General features: G+C 43.7%; 2 protein-coding genes across 2 annotated transcripts; one reads left to right on the top strand and one right to left on the bottom strand.

The window, feature by feature from the left end:
* Positions 1–268: 268 nt before the first annotated feature.
* Positions 269–4,089, top strand: faap100 (FA core complex associated protein 100; the record flags this gene model as incomplete). Its single annotated transcript, XM_079214072.1, has 8 exons — positions 269–424; positions 544–662; positions 805–1,700; positions 1,847–2,003; positions 2,086–3,013; positions 3,098–3,220; positions 3,573–3,647; positions 3,745–4,089. The coding sequence occupies 8 exons, from the start codon at positions 269–271 to the stop codon at positions 3,874–3,876; spliced, it is 2,586 nt and encodes an 861-aa protein (XP_079070198.1). The 3' UTR covers positions 3,877–4,089.
* Positions 4,090–6,077: 1,988 nt separating this feature from the next.
* fscn2b (fascin actin-bundling protein 2b, retinal) lies at positions 6,078–15,013 on the bottom strand (the record flags this gene model as incomplete). Its single annotated transcript, XM_079214421.1, has 7 exons — positions 14,988–15,013; positions 14,554–14,652; positions 13,680–14,406; positions 7,356–7,512; positions 6,711–6,832; positions 6,420–6,587; positions 6,078–6,283 (listed from the first exon to the last, which is right to left on the bottom strand). Exons 2-7 carry the CDS (start codon positions 14,644–14,646, stop codon positions 6,078–6,080), a joined length of 1,473 nt encoding a protein of 490 aa, XP_079070547.1. The 5' UTR covers positions 14,647–14,652; positions 14,988–15,013.
* Positions 15,014–18,203: the final 3,190 nt, after the last annotated feature.

Here is an 18,203-nt window from a genome sequence, read left to right as displayed (position 1 = left end):
TCTTTTCTGCAGCCAGAAAGAAGAATAAACACCAAACCCACATCCATCGTCTGGCATCGTGGGTAATGTAGTTCTTGGCTCTTATTGGTCTAAACCGCGACGCGCGGAATTTTGTGAGGGCGTCCTATCCTCTGTCAACATCCGGTCCAGGAGTAGCTCGTCCAGTTACGTCCACATGTTCTATATCACTATATCTCACTAAGCTAACAGGGTGCTTAACGTCACATATGCAGACGAGTCCGTTTTCTTCTTCTTCGGTGCTTTGGCTATGGAGGGACGGTGTGCTGTTGAGACTTGGGCAGAGTTTGGCTTTTCAGGATCATCATGCACACCGAGGCTCAAGTTTGGTTTAGCTACAGATGTGTTCCTCTGCACTGGCAACGACCAGATCTATGTCTTCAGTTCTCAGGAAAGAAAACTCACGGTAATATAACTTTTACTGCACACTGACATCCCAAATAAACTACAGCACTAGGTAATTACTTAAGATAGCTATATGTTTACATTTTCTGTGTTTGACTGTAATATGTTGTATTATTGCAGGCTACCATCGAGTGTCCTGGACCTGTTACTGATTTAGTTGAGAGTCATGACAAGCAGTTCCTCTATGTAGCCTGTAGAAGCGGAGTTTATTGTGTCAGCTTGCAATTTCTGTCATCCAGGTATGAGCACTCATGTAGCTGTTCGAAAAATGCATCCCTCTAGTCTAGTGCATACGTAGTCCAAATCCATTAATAAATGCCCATTTGTACTATAAAATTGGTTATGTTTAATCCTGTCAAATGTGACCTTTCACCTCTGCAGAGCTCAAAGCTCCCCGGTTGACGCATCCTCCAGTCCAGCTGAATTGAAAATGTCTGCTGAGTTTCTTGCTGTTGCAGAAGAAGGAGTGTTATCGCTGCTCCTCGTCGGCTCTGTCCTCCTGACTCTTTCTCAGAGAGACACGTCCTGGATTTTGACTTTGTACAGATCCTCAAACTATGAGATGCACCGTTCATTCAGTCTACCACTTGTCTCAGGAGTTGCACACAGTGACACGGAGGGAAAGACGGGAATGAGAAGGAGGCCTCTGCTGATTTGTGTCCATTCTAGTGCTGTGGCAACACCACCATCCCCCCCCTCCACTTCTTCATTTGAGGAAACTGTAAGTGGCGGCCACTTATGCCTCGAGCCGGTCCTCTTCAAACTTCTGTTTGGGATTGACGCCACCCTCACCAAGTCACCAGTCATCCTTTGTGGCCTGCCAGACGGGTGCCTGTGTTTTCTTCCTTTGCGTCCCCCAGGATTGCGGCTCAAAGTCCTTCACAGCCTTGAGCAGCCAGTCGTATTTGTCGGAGCATCTGGTGTCATGGAAGCTGGTCCAGGACATGCACAGTGTTTGGTGGCAGTGGGTGAACAAGGGAGAGTGGTGTTGATCAAATCAGACAAGGGAGGTTCAGAGGGAGGGGGCCACAGAACCGTTTTTATTGAGGGGTGTGTACAGGGCCCTGTGATGTGTGGCTGTGTGGATACAAAGCGTCTTTACTACAGCACTGAGTCCGACCTGCTGGTGCTGGATCTATCGGAGGTCTCATCCAAGAGAGACGGCCATGAAAGGGATGGAGAGACATCCAGTATGACAGACGCTGCCCTCCAAAGCCCCACTAGTTTGAATGTGTGTAGAGTCGTCGCCTTGGCTGAGCCTACATGCAACACTGCAGGTAAGACGGCCTAGCATATAGAGGTGCTGTTCAATTGTGCATCCAGTCTCCAGCAGGTTGTGATCCTCCTTTCCATTTAACTTGTGACTCTGAATTCTTAAGACTAAACGTTTTTTGTTTTTTTCTTAATTGCTCTTACATAAAAGAGGAAGTTCAGCTGCTGGGACTGTCTGTTAGAGGGCAGCTCCAGAGGATTACCTTACCTGTGGAAAGACAGGATGCAAGATTGCCCAAGATGCCTTCCACACGGGGGGGCCGCAGTGTCAAGGACCTTCTGTCTGCTATCGGGGACGTCTGTGAAAGGTATGCTCAACACGGTAGACTTTATTGTAGTTAATCTTCTGTTTTTGTTGATATTAATGTGATTTTTCCTGCTTTCCTTTAGAGCATCGGTGCTGAAAACTGCCATCAAATCCAAAAACCAAATTCTGAGGCACCTGAATCAGGTGCTTAACATCAGCTTCATGCTGATGACCAGCACAAATACCAAAGAGCATCTTCCCATCCAGGAGAAGCCAATCAGATGTCACGCCACGGCCAGTTGGAGCAGATTACTTCAAAAAGACTCCCTGAACCTGACGTGTGTCCTGGATAATTTAAGTCCTTATGTTTTGGAACGAGGCTGGACACTGAGCATCGCTGTATTTCCTCTCTCCTATCCTCCCGGTGCAGGAGGGGACAGCTCATCCACAAATTTCTCATTCCCGTTCCACAATCTCCATCCAGGTGAGACGTTCGAAGTGTCGCTGCCCCTAGCAGCTGCAGGTGAAACATCCTTCCCCGTGACAGTGAGCTGCTCACTCATCTTCTCACTCACCGGCCTCCTGGGCGAGGAGGCCAAAAACCTCCCTAGCCTGCAGAGTAGTTGCGTCAGTCTGCCCTTGAACACACTGACGGTGGATTGGCTGCACGCCCTGCAGGTAACCAGTCCCATCGCCACCCATAGGAAGGCCACGTCTCAATCCTACAACAAGACAGACACTATCCAAGCTTTTTTAAGATCAAGGCAGATTAGCCGCAGTGGAAGAGGAGAGGGAGGAGGAGAGACTGAGCGAGAGCCGCATTCAGCGAGTGTTCAGGTGTCGTCAGAATTGCTGAGGGACACACTCATGTTGAAAGGCTCAGATTTGGATGCCCGGGGGCGCTCAAAGTTGGCTCCTCAAAATGTGTGCCTTTCTCTGCTGGAGTGGCTGTTGTCTGAAGCTCCTGGAGGCGTCACAGCGGGACACCAAGGAGACAAGATTGCACTCAGCAGCTCAGTGGTCCGTGCGCAAGATCCAAACGGACACGTAGTCAAACTGACTGCAAAAGAGGTAAAGAACGGCCGAGGCTTGTTTTGATAACGGTTTATTTATCTTGTATTATTTCAATGAAAGAGTTGCTGCTTTGTTCTGCAGGTAAATGTGAGGGAGGAGAGCACAGGAAAGGAGGAGTCCCTGACCGCAGTAGAGGTTCAGGTTGAGAGCTCCTCTATAGCAGCAGTGTGTGGACTGCATCACGCTGTGTTGCGCCGGATTCAGGTACAAACACACACACACATTTTCAGAGAAACAGTAGCGTTAGTTTTGTCTGACATTTCCAACTTTTTTTGTTATACTTGGCACAGTCATGTTTTTTTTGGAGGAGGAGGATATAGCCGGTTACTGAGTCTTTCACAAGTTCTCACCACAGGAATATGGAAAGACTAAGTGATACAATCAAACATGTTAGTTGTGGCATGCCAATTTGGATCGTATGAGAGGGAAACCTAAATCATTCCCTGACACAATCACAATGATTAGACTGGAGCTGCAACTAGACAGCACAACCACCTCTGACTATCCTAGACGGATACCGGCTCAGAGACATTGTTCGCTCTGTTTCTTCACACAGGCTCTGTTGCAGACGGCTGCTTCTACAAAGAGGATCCAGAGTTTAGGGTTAAGACAGGCTCTGCAGCGGGCCGAGGTAAGACCTACGTGTACTTCATTTTTATCTATTTGTCTATTTTGCATGGTTAATGCTTAAATCTAAATTACCATGGTGGTATTTCTTTGTCAATCAGCGTCTGTTGCAGCAGATCCGGCAAAGTCGAATCTCAGGGTCCTTCGGTGTGGGCGTGTCCACGGGGCAGATGACCCAATCACTTCTCAGCGTTTACCAAGAACTCAGAGAAAACCCTCTACTTATAATTTAACACTTTTTTTTCTTCTGCTGAGCCCACGCAGCTGCTCTCTGCGTTTTCCAATGTTATGTAACCTGTCTTTGCAGCTGATGCATGATAGATAATGTACATAAATGTGCTTTTTCATCACTGTCAATAACTGTTACCATTTTATATTTTACACAAAGAAGAATTTATGATTCGATTTTTTGCTATTGTACATCACCCAAGTCTTTTGCTTCAACTCAACCTCACTTACAAGCATTACATTCAACTCAAGGTGACTGTTGAGCTCAGGTGGAATAAAAATATCTGCAATTACAGTCTAAATGAACTCTGTCTTGCAGCTGGTTGAAGGTCACAGTTTCACAATATCAAAACATGTCAGACATGTAGGTGTAACATTGACACATGCCATGTCTAATAGTTCTTGAACAATTGCACACATTTCGAGAAGACTGCTAGATTGCAGTGGTTTGATAATGCAGTGCCAAAAAAGAAAAGTAAGTCAATACATTTGAATGAAGCTTGTAATCATTCAAAGAGATTGTTCAAGTGTACATCAACTGAAATAAAATCAAGTCTGGATTCTGGACTAGACAAGACAGGAGGGATCGGTGATTTAAAAAACCAAACTGCAATGGAGTATTTGTACATTAAGGAAACCATCTTAATAAGTCTTCCACCATTGGACTGTGTGGTGTTAGTCCAAGTATGGATGGATCAGGCCTGCTGTGCACAGGCCCCCAGGCTTTCACTAGCAAAATGTCACTCAAAGAGACTCAAAAAGGGACCACAAAGAAACCTACGACTACAAAGAGACACAAAAAGACTATGAGATGCAAAACAACTGAAACGACATTCACTAAGACTGGAAGTGGGGGAAAACAACCACAAATAGACACAAAGCAACAACAAAGAGACTCAAAATGTCTACAAAAAGATCAAAACAATTATAAAGTAACACAAAATAACCACAAAGAGACACAAAACCACAGGGAGATGCGTAACGACTACAGAGAGTCACATAAGAGACTTTCACATAAGAGACTTTATCTGTGTGTCTTGCTCCTGGATAACATGTCTTAAATATGGATATGTTTGGTGAACAGGTTTCTCCGACTGTATTATTTGAAGATTTTTCATCTGCACAAGCCTTAAAAAAGCTTGAGTCTTTTGTATTATTGACGTCTAGGACGCTTTGCACACCTGTAGTTTGGTCAGGACGAAGGTTAAAAATGATACGTTGGTGTATTTTAATTCTAGTCCGGTTCATGTTCACACTGGCTTTTTACCAACAAACCGAATGAGTTACCTGCCAGTCTATATAAGTCATAGACTGTATATCATTTCATATTCTACATTGTTTTTTGTTTTGTTTTTACAGTTTATGGTAGAACACAATGCACCCAATTCTTATAATCCTGGTAGAAATGTGACATTGCTCAAACAAAACATAACCGTACACGTGTATTTATTGTTATCTTTGTGTTCATAAAAGACAGAATAAATGTAAAGACAAATGCTAAATCCACCCCCTACCAGTCACTTCCTATTAGTAATGCTACCATACACGAGTCTTGAATACAGTCCAGCTTCTAGAAACCCAATCATCCTTCTCTCCTAAGGAACATCCTCGGACATGCTCGTCACTTCTAAAAGGTGACCTTCCTTGTAATGGTGACCATGTCGGTCTCAAGTGGCACTCTGATTCGTTGTGCATCTTAGACTGGAGGAGCGTCGTCATTACACACCTGTATTAACACTTTGTTGCCTTGCTGTCACTCATGTAATAGCTGTCAGGAGTGGTAGAACAGTTTGGAAGAGAAAGAAGATGATACCAAGAAAAGATGGGGTTTGCATCTGCAGGGGTTCAATGACATTGAGAGATCTACACATCATCATTGAAAGTAGCTCATTGAAAAAACTAAACAATCTGAAGGAACAACACAAAAACTTGAATGTTCATTCACACTAACTTATTGCTGTTCACTAAAGACTTATCTTGGTACGGTCAGTTCTTCTTGCACTTTCTCCTGTCGTATGAGGCAATTATCTGTTGTGAAGTCTCTGTTTGTCTCTTTGTAACAAGAAGGTGAAAAAAGTGGGATAAAATCAGAACAGGCTGTAACTTGTCTCTGATGAGTAACTGTCTTTCACCTCCAGATGAAGCATTTATTTGGTGAATAGCATGTGATGGGAGGATTCGACGTTCCGACTAATACTGGATTGTGTTAATACTCCCACAGGGCTGAGCTGCTCAGGATGAGTCCATCTCCCTTCAGTGTGCCTCCCTGGTCTCCACGCAGGTATTTTCCGTTCTTGTCACGGATGGCGAGGCGACCATGCTCCAGGAGCTCCAGAGTGAAATCCTCAGGGGCCTCGCCGTCTGAGCACACTAGTCCAGCGCTGTTCACGTACCAGAACCGACCGCCCACGCCTGCAAGTTTGAACACAGAAAGAGTGGAGCAGCAGCTTGATGTTTTTTCCTGGCTGAAAGACAGATATGTTTGAGAGAAGGGAGCAAAGAAAGAAGAAGCAGGGATTACATCTTGTTTGAGCGGGTGCGGCCTGACCTTTAATATGGTACGCCCCATTACTGAATTGCAGGGTGAAAATGTCGTAGACCGATCTGCTGCCGTCCAGTAAGTTGGAGTTTTTGTGGTGGCAGATGAATCCATTCTCTCCTCTCAGGATCAGCATGGGTCGGTTGATCAGCTTCAAAGTGAGCTGTTCGTCCTCGCCTGACAAAAGGTGACAAGCAAATCACAAAGACACGGGAGAAAGAACACAAGGGAAGTCAGAGTGAGGAGGTACAATAGTGAAGAGATGGATAGAGAAGAACAAAACCTAGAATAGTCTTTTACCTATGGAGTCACTGACAGCCAGGAGCTGGCCATTCTTCTTGGTGCAGATGTATTTTCCATTGTTAGCCTTTAGTGCCACCCTGTGGCCAAGCCACTCCACTGAAAACATGGTGTTTGCTGACCTGCAGGTCCATCACGAGAGAGAAAATGTGTCTTTCGGAAATACTGTGATTGCACGTTGAGTGCACATACAACGTAAAGCAGGTCAACTAAGACAGACTGAAGGTTTTATGAAAATCTAATTTACCAAGTTTGGGGGTTGAGATCATGTACTCAAAGCAGTGACATATCATTATGAATGCAAGCAACTATTATCGTCTATTATTTTCATTCTTTCAGTGTTAGTTATGAGAATGGGTTGGTGACAATGTAGCATTATCCCTTACATAAATATGAAATTCCCTTCAAATTGTATAAAGCATTCATTCACATTTATATCTTGTGAACTCAGAGGTCAAAGTTCATGTGAAATAGTGGAAGGCTGCATGTGATTAAAAGGGAAAATTTATGTTTCGATGGTGAGGTAATCATTGAACAGTTCCTTTTCTAGGCCCATATCTGTAATATAAAATATAGAACTGACACATGCAATTGATTACGTCTACACGTTTACTCTGCACAAGTTACATGAGAGCATTCACTCACACTTCAGAGGCTGTAATCTGGATGCCTCCGTGGGCCACCAGATCCCAGTAGTTCCCTTGGCTAGTGCGCAACGTACACTTCCTGGTTTCCTTGTCGATCTCCATCTGAAACGTCTCCATGTCCGTCTCATCTTCCTGATTGGCTGCAAGGCTTACTCCTGGGAAGGCATAGCAAGCATGCGATGTCATTAATACTTCAACATTAAAACTTGAGGACTATTTAGTGTCTGGAGAAATCCATCCATTCAACGCTGTTCACAATCTTCTAATAATGGTCACTTTTCATTTCAGTAATTTCTCAGTTGTATTGCCATTGTATATTGCATACATGTAATTGCTGCTGGAACTTACGGCAGTTTCAATATTTGTGTTCACAAGAATACATGTGATTGTACTGATCATAAAATGAATAGATTTCTCTACAGACCTCTTTTTTCCTTTTTGGATTCAAAGTGAAAAAACAACAATGTAATTTAGGAAAACAGCAATATAGCAGCTTGCTCATCAGGTTGTATTGTTATGTTTAGTTTGGCCCAGCATGAAAGAGTTGGTAATCACATTTGATCCTGGGATGTTGGGTTATTTTGAAGCGATTCCGTCTTAAACTGCACCCTTTGCTCTGATGAGCCAAGGATATACTTTCCTGAGGGTAAACACATTTTCACTGATTGACATTCTGGATGCATTAACAGACAGAACATATGTAACAAGAATAGATGCGCTAAATATGCCCTTGCAGGAAAATCTTCCAACAGGCAAGTTATCACACACTAAATGTGTATAATGCATGCTTCTTATAATACAATGTGTGAAACAGAAATAACAGAGATAACAGTCACTGACTACTTCACAACCAAACAGAAACCACACCTTTGATTGCCAAACACTTTATAGAAACCACTCAGAAACCAATTATTTATCATTTTCATTGCTCACACATCGAAGAGTATTGGTGTCAAACAATGAGAAACACAACACAGGGACATCATTCCCTCTCTGCTTTACTATCAACCGCTTCTCTTTTTCAGAAGTCCTTTGTGGCATTAAAACAGGCCGCTGTTATATTTCAACTGTCAACATTATCATGAATGTTGACAGAGAAAAAACAATTGCTGGCCACCGCCAAGAGACAGATTGCAGAGGGCCAAATCCCAAATTAGATTAAATTAGATGCATTTCCTTAATCCTTTAACAGCACTCATGAGTGCTCATCAGACCCCCTGTTATCTCTCTCTGCTCCCCTCTCTGGCCCCCCTCCTCTACCTTCCTCCCTTCCCCCATCGCTCCCTCCTTACCCCTGACCCCCTACACCTCCCACAACCTCCCACCATCACCCCACCTCCGGCCTTGCCTATCTGCCCTCTTCACAGCGGGGTTCTGATGTAATCAGCTTTCAAGTGCTACCCGTCCAATCCCTCAATCCCCTCAATAAAAGAATAAAGGAAAAACTGGAAAATACCAGAGGATTTTACGGTCCACACTTAGCGGGATGCACAGATAATTACCAACCCCTCTCAACCCCCGAGCTAACGGTGCGATGAAGGATCAAGCATACGGAAAAAACATGCTAAAAATGGAACTGGCTATGTTGTACGATACATCTTAAAGGACCCAAAGTATAATCATGTATAAGGGGACTTTTATCTAACCAATAAGAACCAAATTATATTTGACAGTAGTGCCTTACATTTTTTTTATAAAAATAAAGACGAGAACCACTTATCAGGTGTGAAACCTAATGTATAGAAAGTACCAGAAGTGGACTGCTATTTAAAGCAAGTAGCGGTCGGCAAGTAGTTTTCAACACCGCCAGTCTCCTCCTCTGCATGATGCAAAGGTACTCAAGTACCGAACAGCATCACTAATATGAAAGCAGAGCGGCGGGGGAATGGAGAGGAGGGCATTCGTACCTCATAGAGTGCTGCTGGGATGACGTATTTGTGTACGCCGACCCCGGTAGTGAACATCGTACTTATTCCCTCCAAAAAACAAATGTGCCTTGGATTATACCATTTTGTATTGGCAAATACAAGTTTATGATATTTACGCATTTTGTCCAGCAAGATAATCTTCACAAATGAACACCACTATTATGATTTTTGATGCCTGAGTTTAATCACCAGAAATAAAAAGCCAATGTTAAGCTCTAAACAAACTACCTTGGTTGCATGAGCACAATGGTTTACTGATATATTTTATTATATTAGAACAAAATGTTAGAATAATTTACGGTAGTGTTAACCACAGATTGTGTTTTAGGCAAAAACCTATTCAAAGAACCTATTAACTTTGAGACGAGGGAACCAGAATGGGAAAAATGCTGAATCATTTCCTGGTTTTAGGACTCACTCTATTTGAAAACGGTCTGTCAGAGACAAGACTGCCGTGCTAGTGGTTCAATGAGGCTCTATTTAGGCACAGCTGCGCTTTGATTTAATCCGAACAGAAGCATGCTAACGTGCTCGCTAAAGGTGTTTGGTGTATGCACAAACAAATCTTAAACATTACATTTTCCAACAAAACTTCATGTACTGAATCTGATAAAGTCCACGCTTTCTTCATGCACTAAACATTAAGTACAGATGAGGCTGACTGTAATGTTGTCTTTGCAGTTATTTTATCAGGAACCAAAGTAATTCAACATTTCACCTAGTGGTGGTGCTAGACGTTGAATGACTTTACAGAACTCATGGTGATCCATCCATTAGTTGTTCACTAGATATTTCAGTCTGGACCAAACCGATTCTTGACAGCGTGAATCATCTGTGTTGAGACTCTTTTGAGGGCATTTTGCTTTAATTTGATATCTGACTGGAGATACAGGCTGGAGGATGGAGAAAGGGGATGACATGCGACAAAGATGTCATGGTTACTGAGCTACTGGGACGCTTTAATCACATCTTATTCACACCCGATAAACTAGGTATCATGAGGTCTTACAACTGGTGAATTATCATTGATCTCAAGTGCATTTGAAGCATACATTTCTGCCCCTCTACTGCGCACCTATGCCTGGGGGCCCATCACTTTCATTCTCTCTCATCCCGACTCAATGTCATGCTTTGTCTACCTATTCCATGTGTCCATTTCACACTAATTCAACCCAAAAATGATCCTCCGACAGGGCTCAGCTGGGACCGCGCAGACACTATCTGATAGATGAGAAGAGAGGGGACAGAGGAAGGAGAGAAGGATGAAGGAAGAGAAAGAAACAGAGAATGGGGGAAAAAAGAGATTAGATACGCTGAAATCCAAGCCAGCAATCTGAGGATATCAATTGCAGTGTTGATGACCATCTTTAACACAGCAGTTGGTAAAGCATACAAAATAAGGTGTTGTCATCATAGCCACGGTCACTGATAAACTATGCACAGTGCGATCCTAATCAGTACACTTGCTGGTGCATCTACAAAAGCACACACACAAAAGCACACATCAGCAGTGCCACATTTTGTATCAGACCCCAGATCCAGCTCCACTTTCTGGCGTTGTCCTACCTGCAGGCTGCAAGTGGAGCAGGCCTAACTAATCCATCAGCAATAGCTGGCTCTGACATCTATTATTAATGGTAAGCTGCTGCCACTATCCCCCTGTCCCTTATTTTTGTCATTCTCCCAATCCTTCATCCTGCACAACTGCATTTTCTGCTGTTTTTTTTATTTCAGTCCACTTGTTTTCTCCGCGTGTGCACGTGTGCATCACGTGTGCACGTATGTATTTGTGTACATGTGTTCATGTGTGTTAATGAAAAGTGTTTCTCTTTGGACAATCATCTCTTTCACTTCCAGCGTACAGCGAACCACAGGGAGATGATGAGAGACATGATGGCAGATCCACATGTCATGCTAAGACACACACACACACACACACACACACACACACACACACACACACACACACACACACACACACACACACACACACACACACACTGCAGGCAATAAAGATAAAGAACATCTCAGGGCGGACAGAATTTTTCTGCATTCTATTGCTTTCCTTGAACACTTTTCCATTTGAATTCAGCTGTACCTCATAACAGGTGACCCTCTTTAAATATTAACCCATTTACTGCTTTCGTACTCGCTTTAAAATAGATGTGACTCCTCTGCGCTAAATGGAGCAGAAACAATAGTGCTAATATATGTGTAAAGACACAGGTGACATAAGGTAGGATAAAGAGCCCACCTGTCTCCACACATTCTCCTATTGTCCTCAAATCCTTTGAGATTTGTATCTTCGATTCTCTGCTTTCCATTTTCTCTTCCTCTCCTTAATCATCACATGGAACCGAAAGGTAGAAGGTAACAAGTTATTTTTACCTAAGTACAAAAACAATTGGAGGAACGAGCATTCTAGCATGCTTTTGTCCCTCTTTTAGTCCAATTTAATAATTTAACCGTTCATCCAATATAGATTTATTTGCTTGATTTACAGCAGCACATCAGCACATCAGCGCATCAGCGCTGACTGACGTGCTGGGGTAACCGGGTTAGATTAGCGGGTTAGAGCGGGACTCAGAGGGGCAGAAGCTTTGGCCCCAGGTGAGAAGCAGCTTGGGTTTCTGAAAGCAGACCCCCCGCCCCTCGCCTTCCAGGAACAGGGGCCAACTTCATCAATAATTCAACACACCTCAACTCACCACTCGCCGCAGCAGGATGGTATGGTTGTGTGCGGGGGCGAGTGTGTGAGGAAGATAAAGCTTTTGTTTGTGCAGAACAAGTGTAGGAAGAGAGAGTAAGGAAAGGAAGTGATAGACAGTAACAGAAAAATGTGAGCATGCTGCAAGTATTTCTGTCTGTGCATACGATCGTACATGAAGCTGCTTTATATACTGCATGTGTGTGTGTTATACTGCACCACATCTTTCCTTTCCTTCCCTTCAATCAATCAGTTTACAGTGCTCCCAGTCGTTTGGTTTCTGCCTGAAGCTCCCACTGCTACCCAGGAACAATGAGCGAGGAGAGATTCAGTTACTGCACCCGGGAGTGAAGTAATTTGACCCTGCAGACAAGAATCTGCAGCCAGTGGATGGGTGTCATGGCCAAGTATGCTGACAAGCACGGTTGGTGTATGCTAATCCACCCCAAATCCAGTTTCAAATCAGACCAGCAAACCATTTAGAATATCAGCAACTGAACACTTGTCCAAGTCCGTCTCGAGCAGCTCTGGTGAGATGAAACCTGATTGTCACAATTACAGTTTTTCCAGTATTTACACTGATCAAAGAAATTCAAACCTTGTTTTTGTGGGAGGAAAAAACCATCAACTTTGAAGCCAATGTGGAGCAGGTGTAATTCATCAGTATAGTAGTGTGGTGTCGTGCCTGCATGCTGATCAAATAACGCACTCCAACATCCCTGTCACAAGACTGCAGAGTAAATACATAATACAGTATCAACAGAGCAGCACTATACAGCATATAGGTTACAAGCAGCTGTTTCAGTAAGCCCAAAAGGGAAAAGCGTCGAGCGTTAACACCATTACCCAACAAAGCCAGGAGGTACATTTGAGAGGGAATGAAAGGGGATTTTCGAAAGGATTATCATTTATGATGGATTATTTGGCAAAACTTTTTCTATTATAATTGCTGCATTCAATAACAAGTATCCACCCTTTTAGGAATACAACACCTTCTCTGACAAAACTCATTGCCAATTGTTGTTGTAAAATCTATTTCCGCAGTTATTCCCAATATAGTTGCACAGTAAATCTTTCATGACTGTAAGACTCAATACTGACAGTGGACTAACCAAAATCAATTGCAGCCTGAAAACGAATGACGAATTTGTCTCAGGTCTCCCAGATGAGGCTGATAGTCTCCCATATCAGCTGCATCTATTTTGTTTTCCTGGAAAGATGCCACTATTCAATGTGATGGGATGCATGTTGATGTGCAGACTACACTACCCATAATTACCATGCATCTCTTACCAGTTGTCAATCATTAGAGAGTGGCCTATTCCCTTAACCATGCAGATTAACCATGCCCACAAGTTACTTCCTGTGAATTGTAAGCTCAGTTTCCTGGGGGCGTATCAGTGCACAGCATACTGTGTATAGGTTAGTAGGAGTAACTGTCGTGGCTGTAGTATTTGTTGCAACTCTGCTTTGTTATGTATTTGAGCAGGTCACTGTGTGTCAGCTAAAGGCTCATGTAACCAACCTCAGTGGCACATAAGGTCAGCCTTTGGCCATTTAATCAGACATTTTGGATCCTGTGTAAAACTTTAGGAAACCTAGGAAGCTACAAGAGTTGTGGCATGTAAATGCATGCAAGGCCTCAAGGCAAAAATCTCCTGCTGATGTGTGTCTGTGTTTTTCTTACCTTGTCTTATAGAGACATATCGCCCATTGGCGGCCATTAGAACCACCTGTGGGTGGCTCTCCTCTAGGTCAAACAGTTCATCTTTGCCCGGCTTGGAGCACCGTCCAGACCTGAGGGTGCCAGTAGGTCCCATGGGAGACAAGTACTTCCCCTCGCAGTCTTTAAAGGCCAGCTTCCCACACTTCAGCTCCAGCGTGTACGCCGTGGCTCTGCTACTCTGCATCAAGAGCTTCCCATCATTGCTGAGGAAGCGGCTGTCGCAGGTCTTGAGGCAGTACTTCCCATCCAGGTAGACAAGTGTCAGGAGCGCTGCCACACCCCAGGGAATGTTCATATCCACAGCGATCTCCCCGTCCTCCATGGAGAGGTGGGCGTAACGCTTGCGGGCCACAGACAGCAGGTTGGCCTGCGGATGCAGAGCCAGGTGCACTGCCCACAGCTCTGCATCTGTGATTACCTGAGCAAAGCAGGACAGGTAGTCCCGAGAGCCACCAAAGAAGCGGAGGTGCTGCTCAGACTGCAGGGCCCAACGACCATCTGATTGAGCCACGATGAGAAAGCGGCAGTCCGAATTTTGTCCATCAGCCTCACAGGTGACTTTTCCGTCCTTGTCCGAGGCCAGGTAGCGTCCCAGGTGGCTACGCAAATAGACCACCTGGGTGTCCTGAGAGTCCTGCTCTAGAGTCCATATCTGCTTCTTCTTCAGGCTCGGTGCTGACGCATTCACCTGAGAGATAAGCACATGGTCCAAAATAGGAGCATGAATGCCTTTCATCCTTAGTCTTATTTTCTCTGTATAAGATATACAAGTTCATGCCTAAACACAAAAACCATGGCAATATGTTACAATTCTTCTTTTATAACATGTTTGTACCTTGAAGCCAAAGGCCTCAGCAGTGAGGTAGCGACCCTCATGGTTGATTAGACCAAACTGCAACTTCAAGGGACGGTTCCCGTTTGCAGGCATGTTCACCTATGGGTTCAGGGAAAGGAGAACAAGGGGTGTGAGACAAGTTAGGGATGGAGGGAAAGAGTGGGAATGGAGAACGAGGATAGGTCAATAGACCTGACCTGGGATGCAGAAGTGAGGGCTATACCTTAAAAAAGGGCAGTCTAAAGAGTTGTTTAAAGAGGTGAGGAATATGGAAGGGGATGAAGTCATGGAGAATGATGAAATGAGAACGTCTTAAAGACAGGAAATCAATTAATTAAGGTACAGTATAAAAAGCTCTCCATAGACCACAAATTCCTTCCCCCGCCCATGGCTTCATTATACATTTTCCTGCTCCAGCCTCTTAATTTACTTACTGTGGTTTTGTGGCTTCCCCTCTGCAGTTTCTGCGGCTCTAATTCCAGCTCCCAGATTTAAGAGGCTTCTTTTGCCAAGCGTCCTCTTGTAATTCTTTCTCGCTCCTCTCCTTTCCTCTCTGGCTCTCCTCACCCTAATCAGGCAGCAACGACTTGAGTCGAGCTTGATCTGTCTTTAGTCAACCTCTCTTTTCCTGTGGACTCATTCTGTTCTGGACTGCTTATGTCCAATTGTGCAGATGACCCCCTCGCTCTCTCTTGTGGAACAGTGCTCTCTCGTCCAGCCTCACTCTTGCTTGACTTGTTATTCACCCCGAAGGTTCAATCACCTTGTCCCACCTGACAACTAGCCTCCCTTTAGGTTCTTGACTTTCCCCCTCTTTTGGTTCTTTTGCTGACTATCTTTGGATCTCGTCGAATACACTGACCTTCTTCTTCACCTTCCTTGAAGTCCAGGTTCTTCGTTTGTCAGACACAAGTTTGATCAATGAAGAAGAACATCCTTAGCGGTCCCGCAAATTTTATGGTAGAGCATTGAAGGACTCCTTCACTCTTCCTCTAAACATAAGCCGTCCATCACAGCTGAACTCAGCAACAAAGGGTGCTCGCCTCTGTAGTCTTAAGCCTCTCTCTGTCGCTCTTTCCTCCCATCCTCTCCTTCTCTCTCTCTCTCTCTCTCTCTCTCTCTCTCTCTGCCTTTCTCTAACCCGCCATGTGTATAATCCTGCCTTTCTCTGCGCTTTATTCTGAGCTCTGCACTTCACCTCTTTCTGTTACACATAAAGACAGGTAAGTAGAAACAATACACACACACACACACACACACACACACACACACACACACACACACACACACACACACACACACAGCACCGGGTAACTAGAGCACTCCCTGTGCCTGGGGTAGTTGCCTGAGTGCGGCTCCTCTTACTTGCCTTGCTGGGGGTTAAGTTACACACCTTCTCTGATTGCAAGCTCTCTGGGTCGGTCCTAATGGGAAATGTGTCTGAGAGGCCGAGGGAGTCGCAGTCTACATCCGAATTTAGGAGCCAAGCAAAGGGAAAGGAGATGATGTTGTAAAGGAAACAATAATAAGCTAATCAACATATGGGGTTTTAAATGATTGTGTGTGTGCCTGTGTGTGTGTGTTTGTGTGAGTAATCAACCTTGCCAATCAGCCTATTATAAGTCTTCTTTGCCGAGTAAACAGACGTGTCTGTTCCTGAATCCATCTAATCCTCAAACCAATCATCCCAACCTAGCTAATCTACCGGCACAACCCCTCCTCACTCCCAACACACACACACACACACACACGCACACACACACACACACACACACACACACACACACACACACACACACACACACACACACACTCCCCCCCTTCTGCTTGTCAATGGCTATAAACATACATATAGACTCAATGACCCACAGCAACATGTGTGTCATCGACACACACACACACACACACACACACACACACACACACACACACACACACACACACACACACACAAAGGTTAGAGTAGGGTCCAAGGGTTCATGGTAAACACCACCCACCCAAAGATTTACTCCTCCTGACCCAGACTTGAACTGCTGCGCTTTATGCAAAATGTGATACACAATGTGTGTCACGCACACATACACACAAACTCTCACGCACACACAAACACAGATACTGGGGAACATGAGTGCTTAACTGAGTGTGTGAACACTAAGCAGATGGTCATCCCACATTTCTGAGATGTTGGCTTGAGATCAGTTTCCCTAAATGTTGCTTTTTTCTGATACTTTCATCAGTTTGCAACTACTATGGCAAAAACTTTGTAGCTACGATAAGAGGATCGGGGCAGACCTCTTTGCAAAAGAAAAGGAAGTTCAAAATCATTTATCCGAATATTTCAATATCATGAAAATGATCCCTTTTATCCACACAATATCTAAATAGGAACCTTAAAAAAGCTTAAAAATGTCCTAAAACCAACACTGGGATCAGACATGAAGTCAAATGTGCAGGCTGTGGTGCTTTTTGTGACTCTTTAATAATACAATAATAATTATAGTTTTAATAGTTGCTGTAATGCAGTATAGGCACTGTAATTTGGGTTCTACTTGTCTAATTGTAAAAACTTTTTTATGACAAACAGCTTTATTTTTGGGAGAATTTTGAAGGCCTACAGATGATTAAAGTTGACGCTGTCACGTGTATGTGTGTCATATATTTTTTATTATGGCCATATGATAAAGAAAGGTGTTCATTAAAATGATGACTCTTCACATCAGTGAAATACAAATAGCAACTGTTATTATCTAAATGAGTATATTTAATGAGACTCTATTCAAAAACTAAAGTATTAAAAAATGTTTGTATTGGTAATTATTAAAAGCCTTTTACTAACTGTCTCTTAATGAGCAACTAAAAAAATTAAATTGCAATGCTGACAAGTAGCTCTGAGTATCACTATAAGATATTATTTCATTAACTATTGAATTACTGGTACGTGTAAAGTTTCTTTAGCACATAAATCTGACTCACCTCATACTTCACAAGGCCGTCAACCTTGGGAGGACGTCGCTGCTCTGCAGACAGGAGGTCCGGCATGAAGCCTGCAAACACATTGGATTGAAGAGTTTTAGGTTGTCTTTAACATGTACTCTTCATTCGACTTGAAACTAAGACGTTAAAGGGACATTTAATAGCATCCGCAGGGTAAAATAACGTTGTACAATAGGGTAGGCTATTTTATATCCTCAATAAGGAAATATGAAAAACCCTCTAGTCCACCGGTCTGTTCATAAACACACTTGATGATGTGGATGAATCACATCACTACACAAACGTTCACTCTGCTTCTTGGACAAGATGCCTGTTCTCCTCCTGGGAGGAGGAGCTGTGTGTGTAGCGACACTGATTATCTTTAAAATAACATAAATAAATTGGAAATCAGATCCTCACATTCTCCATGCATGCCTAAAATCCTCATTGAGGAAACGAACACATTCCTTTCCTCCCTTTCTTATCTAATATACAAACACAAACACACACACACACACACATGCACGCACGCACACACACACACACACACACACACACACACACACACACACACACACACACACACACACACACACACACACACACACATACACACACACGCAGACAGAAAACACATGCAGGGAGTTGGAGAAAAAGGGAGGCAGGAGGAGCAGATT

The sequence above is a fragment of the Taurulus bubalis genome (genome assembly GCF_910589615.1).
Source record: "Taurulus bubalis genome assembly, chromosome: 2".
Taxonomy (NCBI): domain Eukaryota; kingdom Metazoa; phylum Chordata; class Actinopteri; order Perciformes; family Cottidae; genus Taurulus; species Taurulus bubalis.
This window is presented reverse-complemented; position numbering and strand designations above follow the sequence as displayed.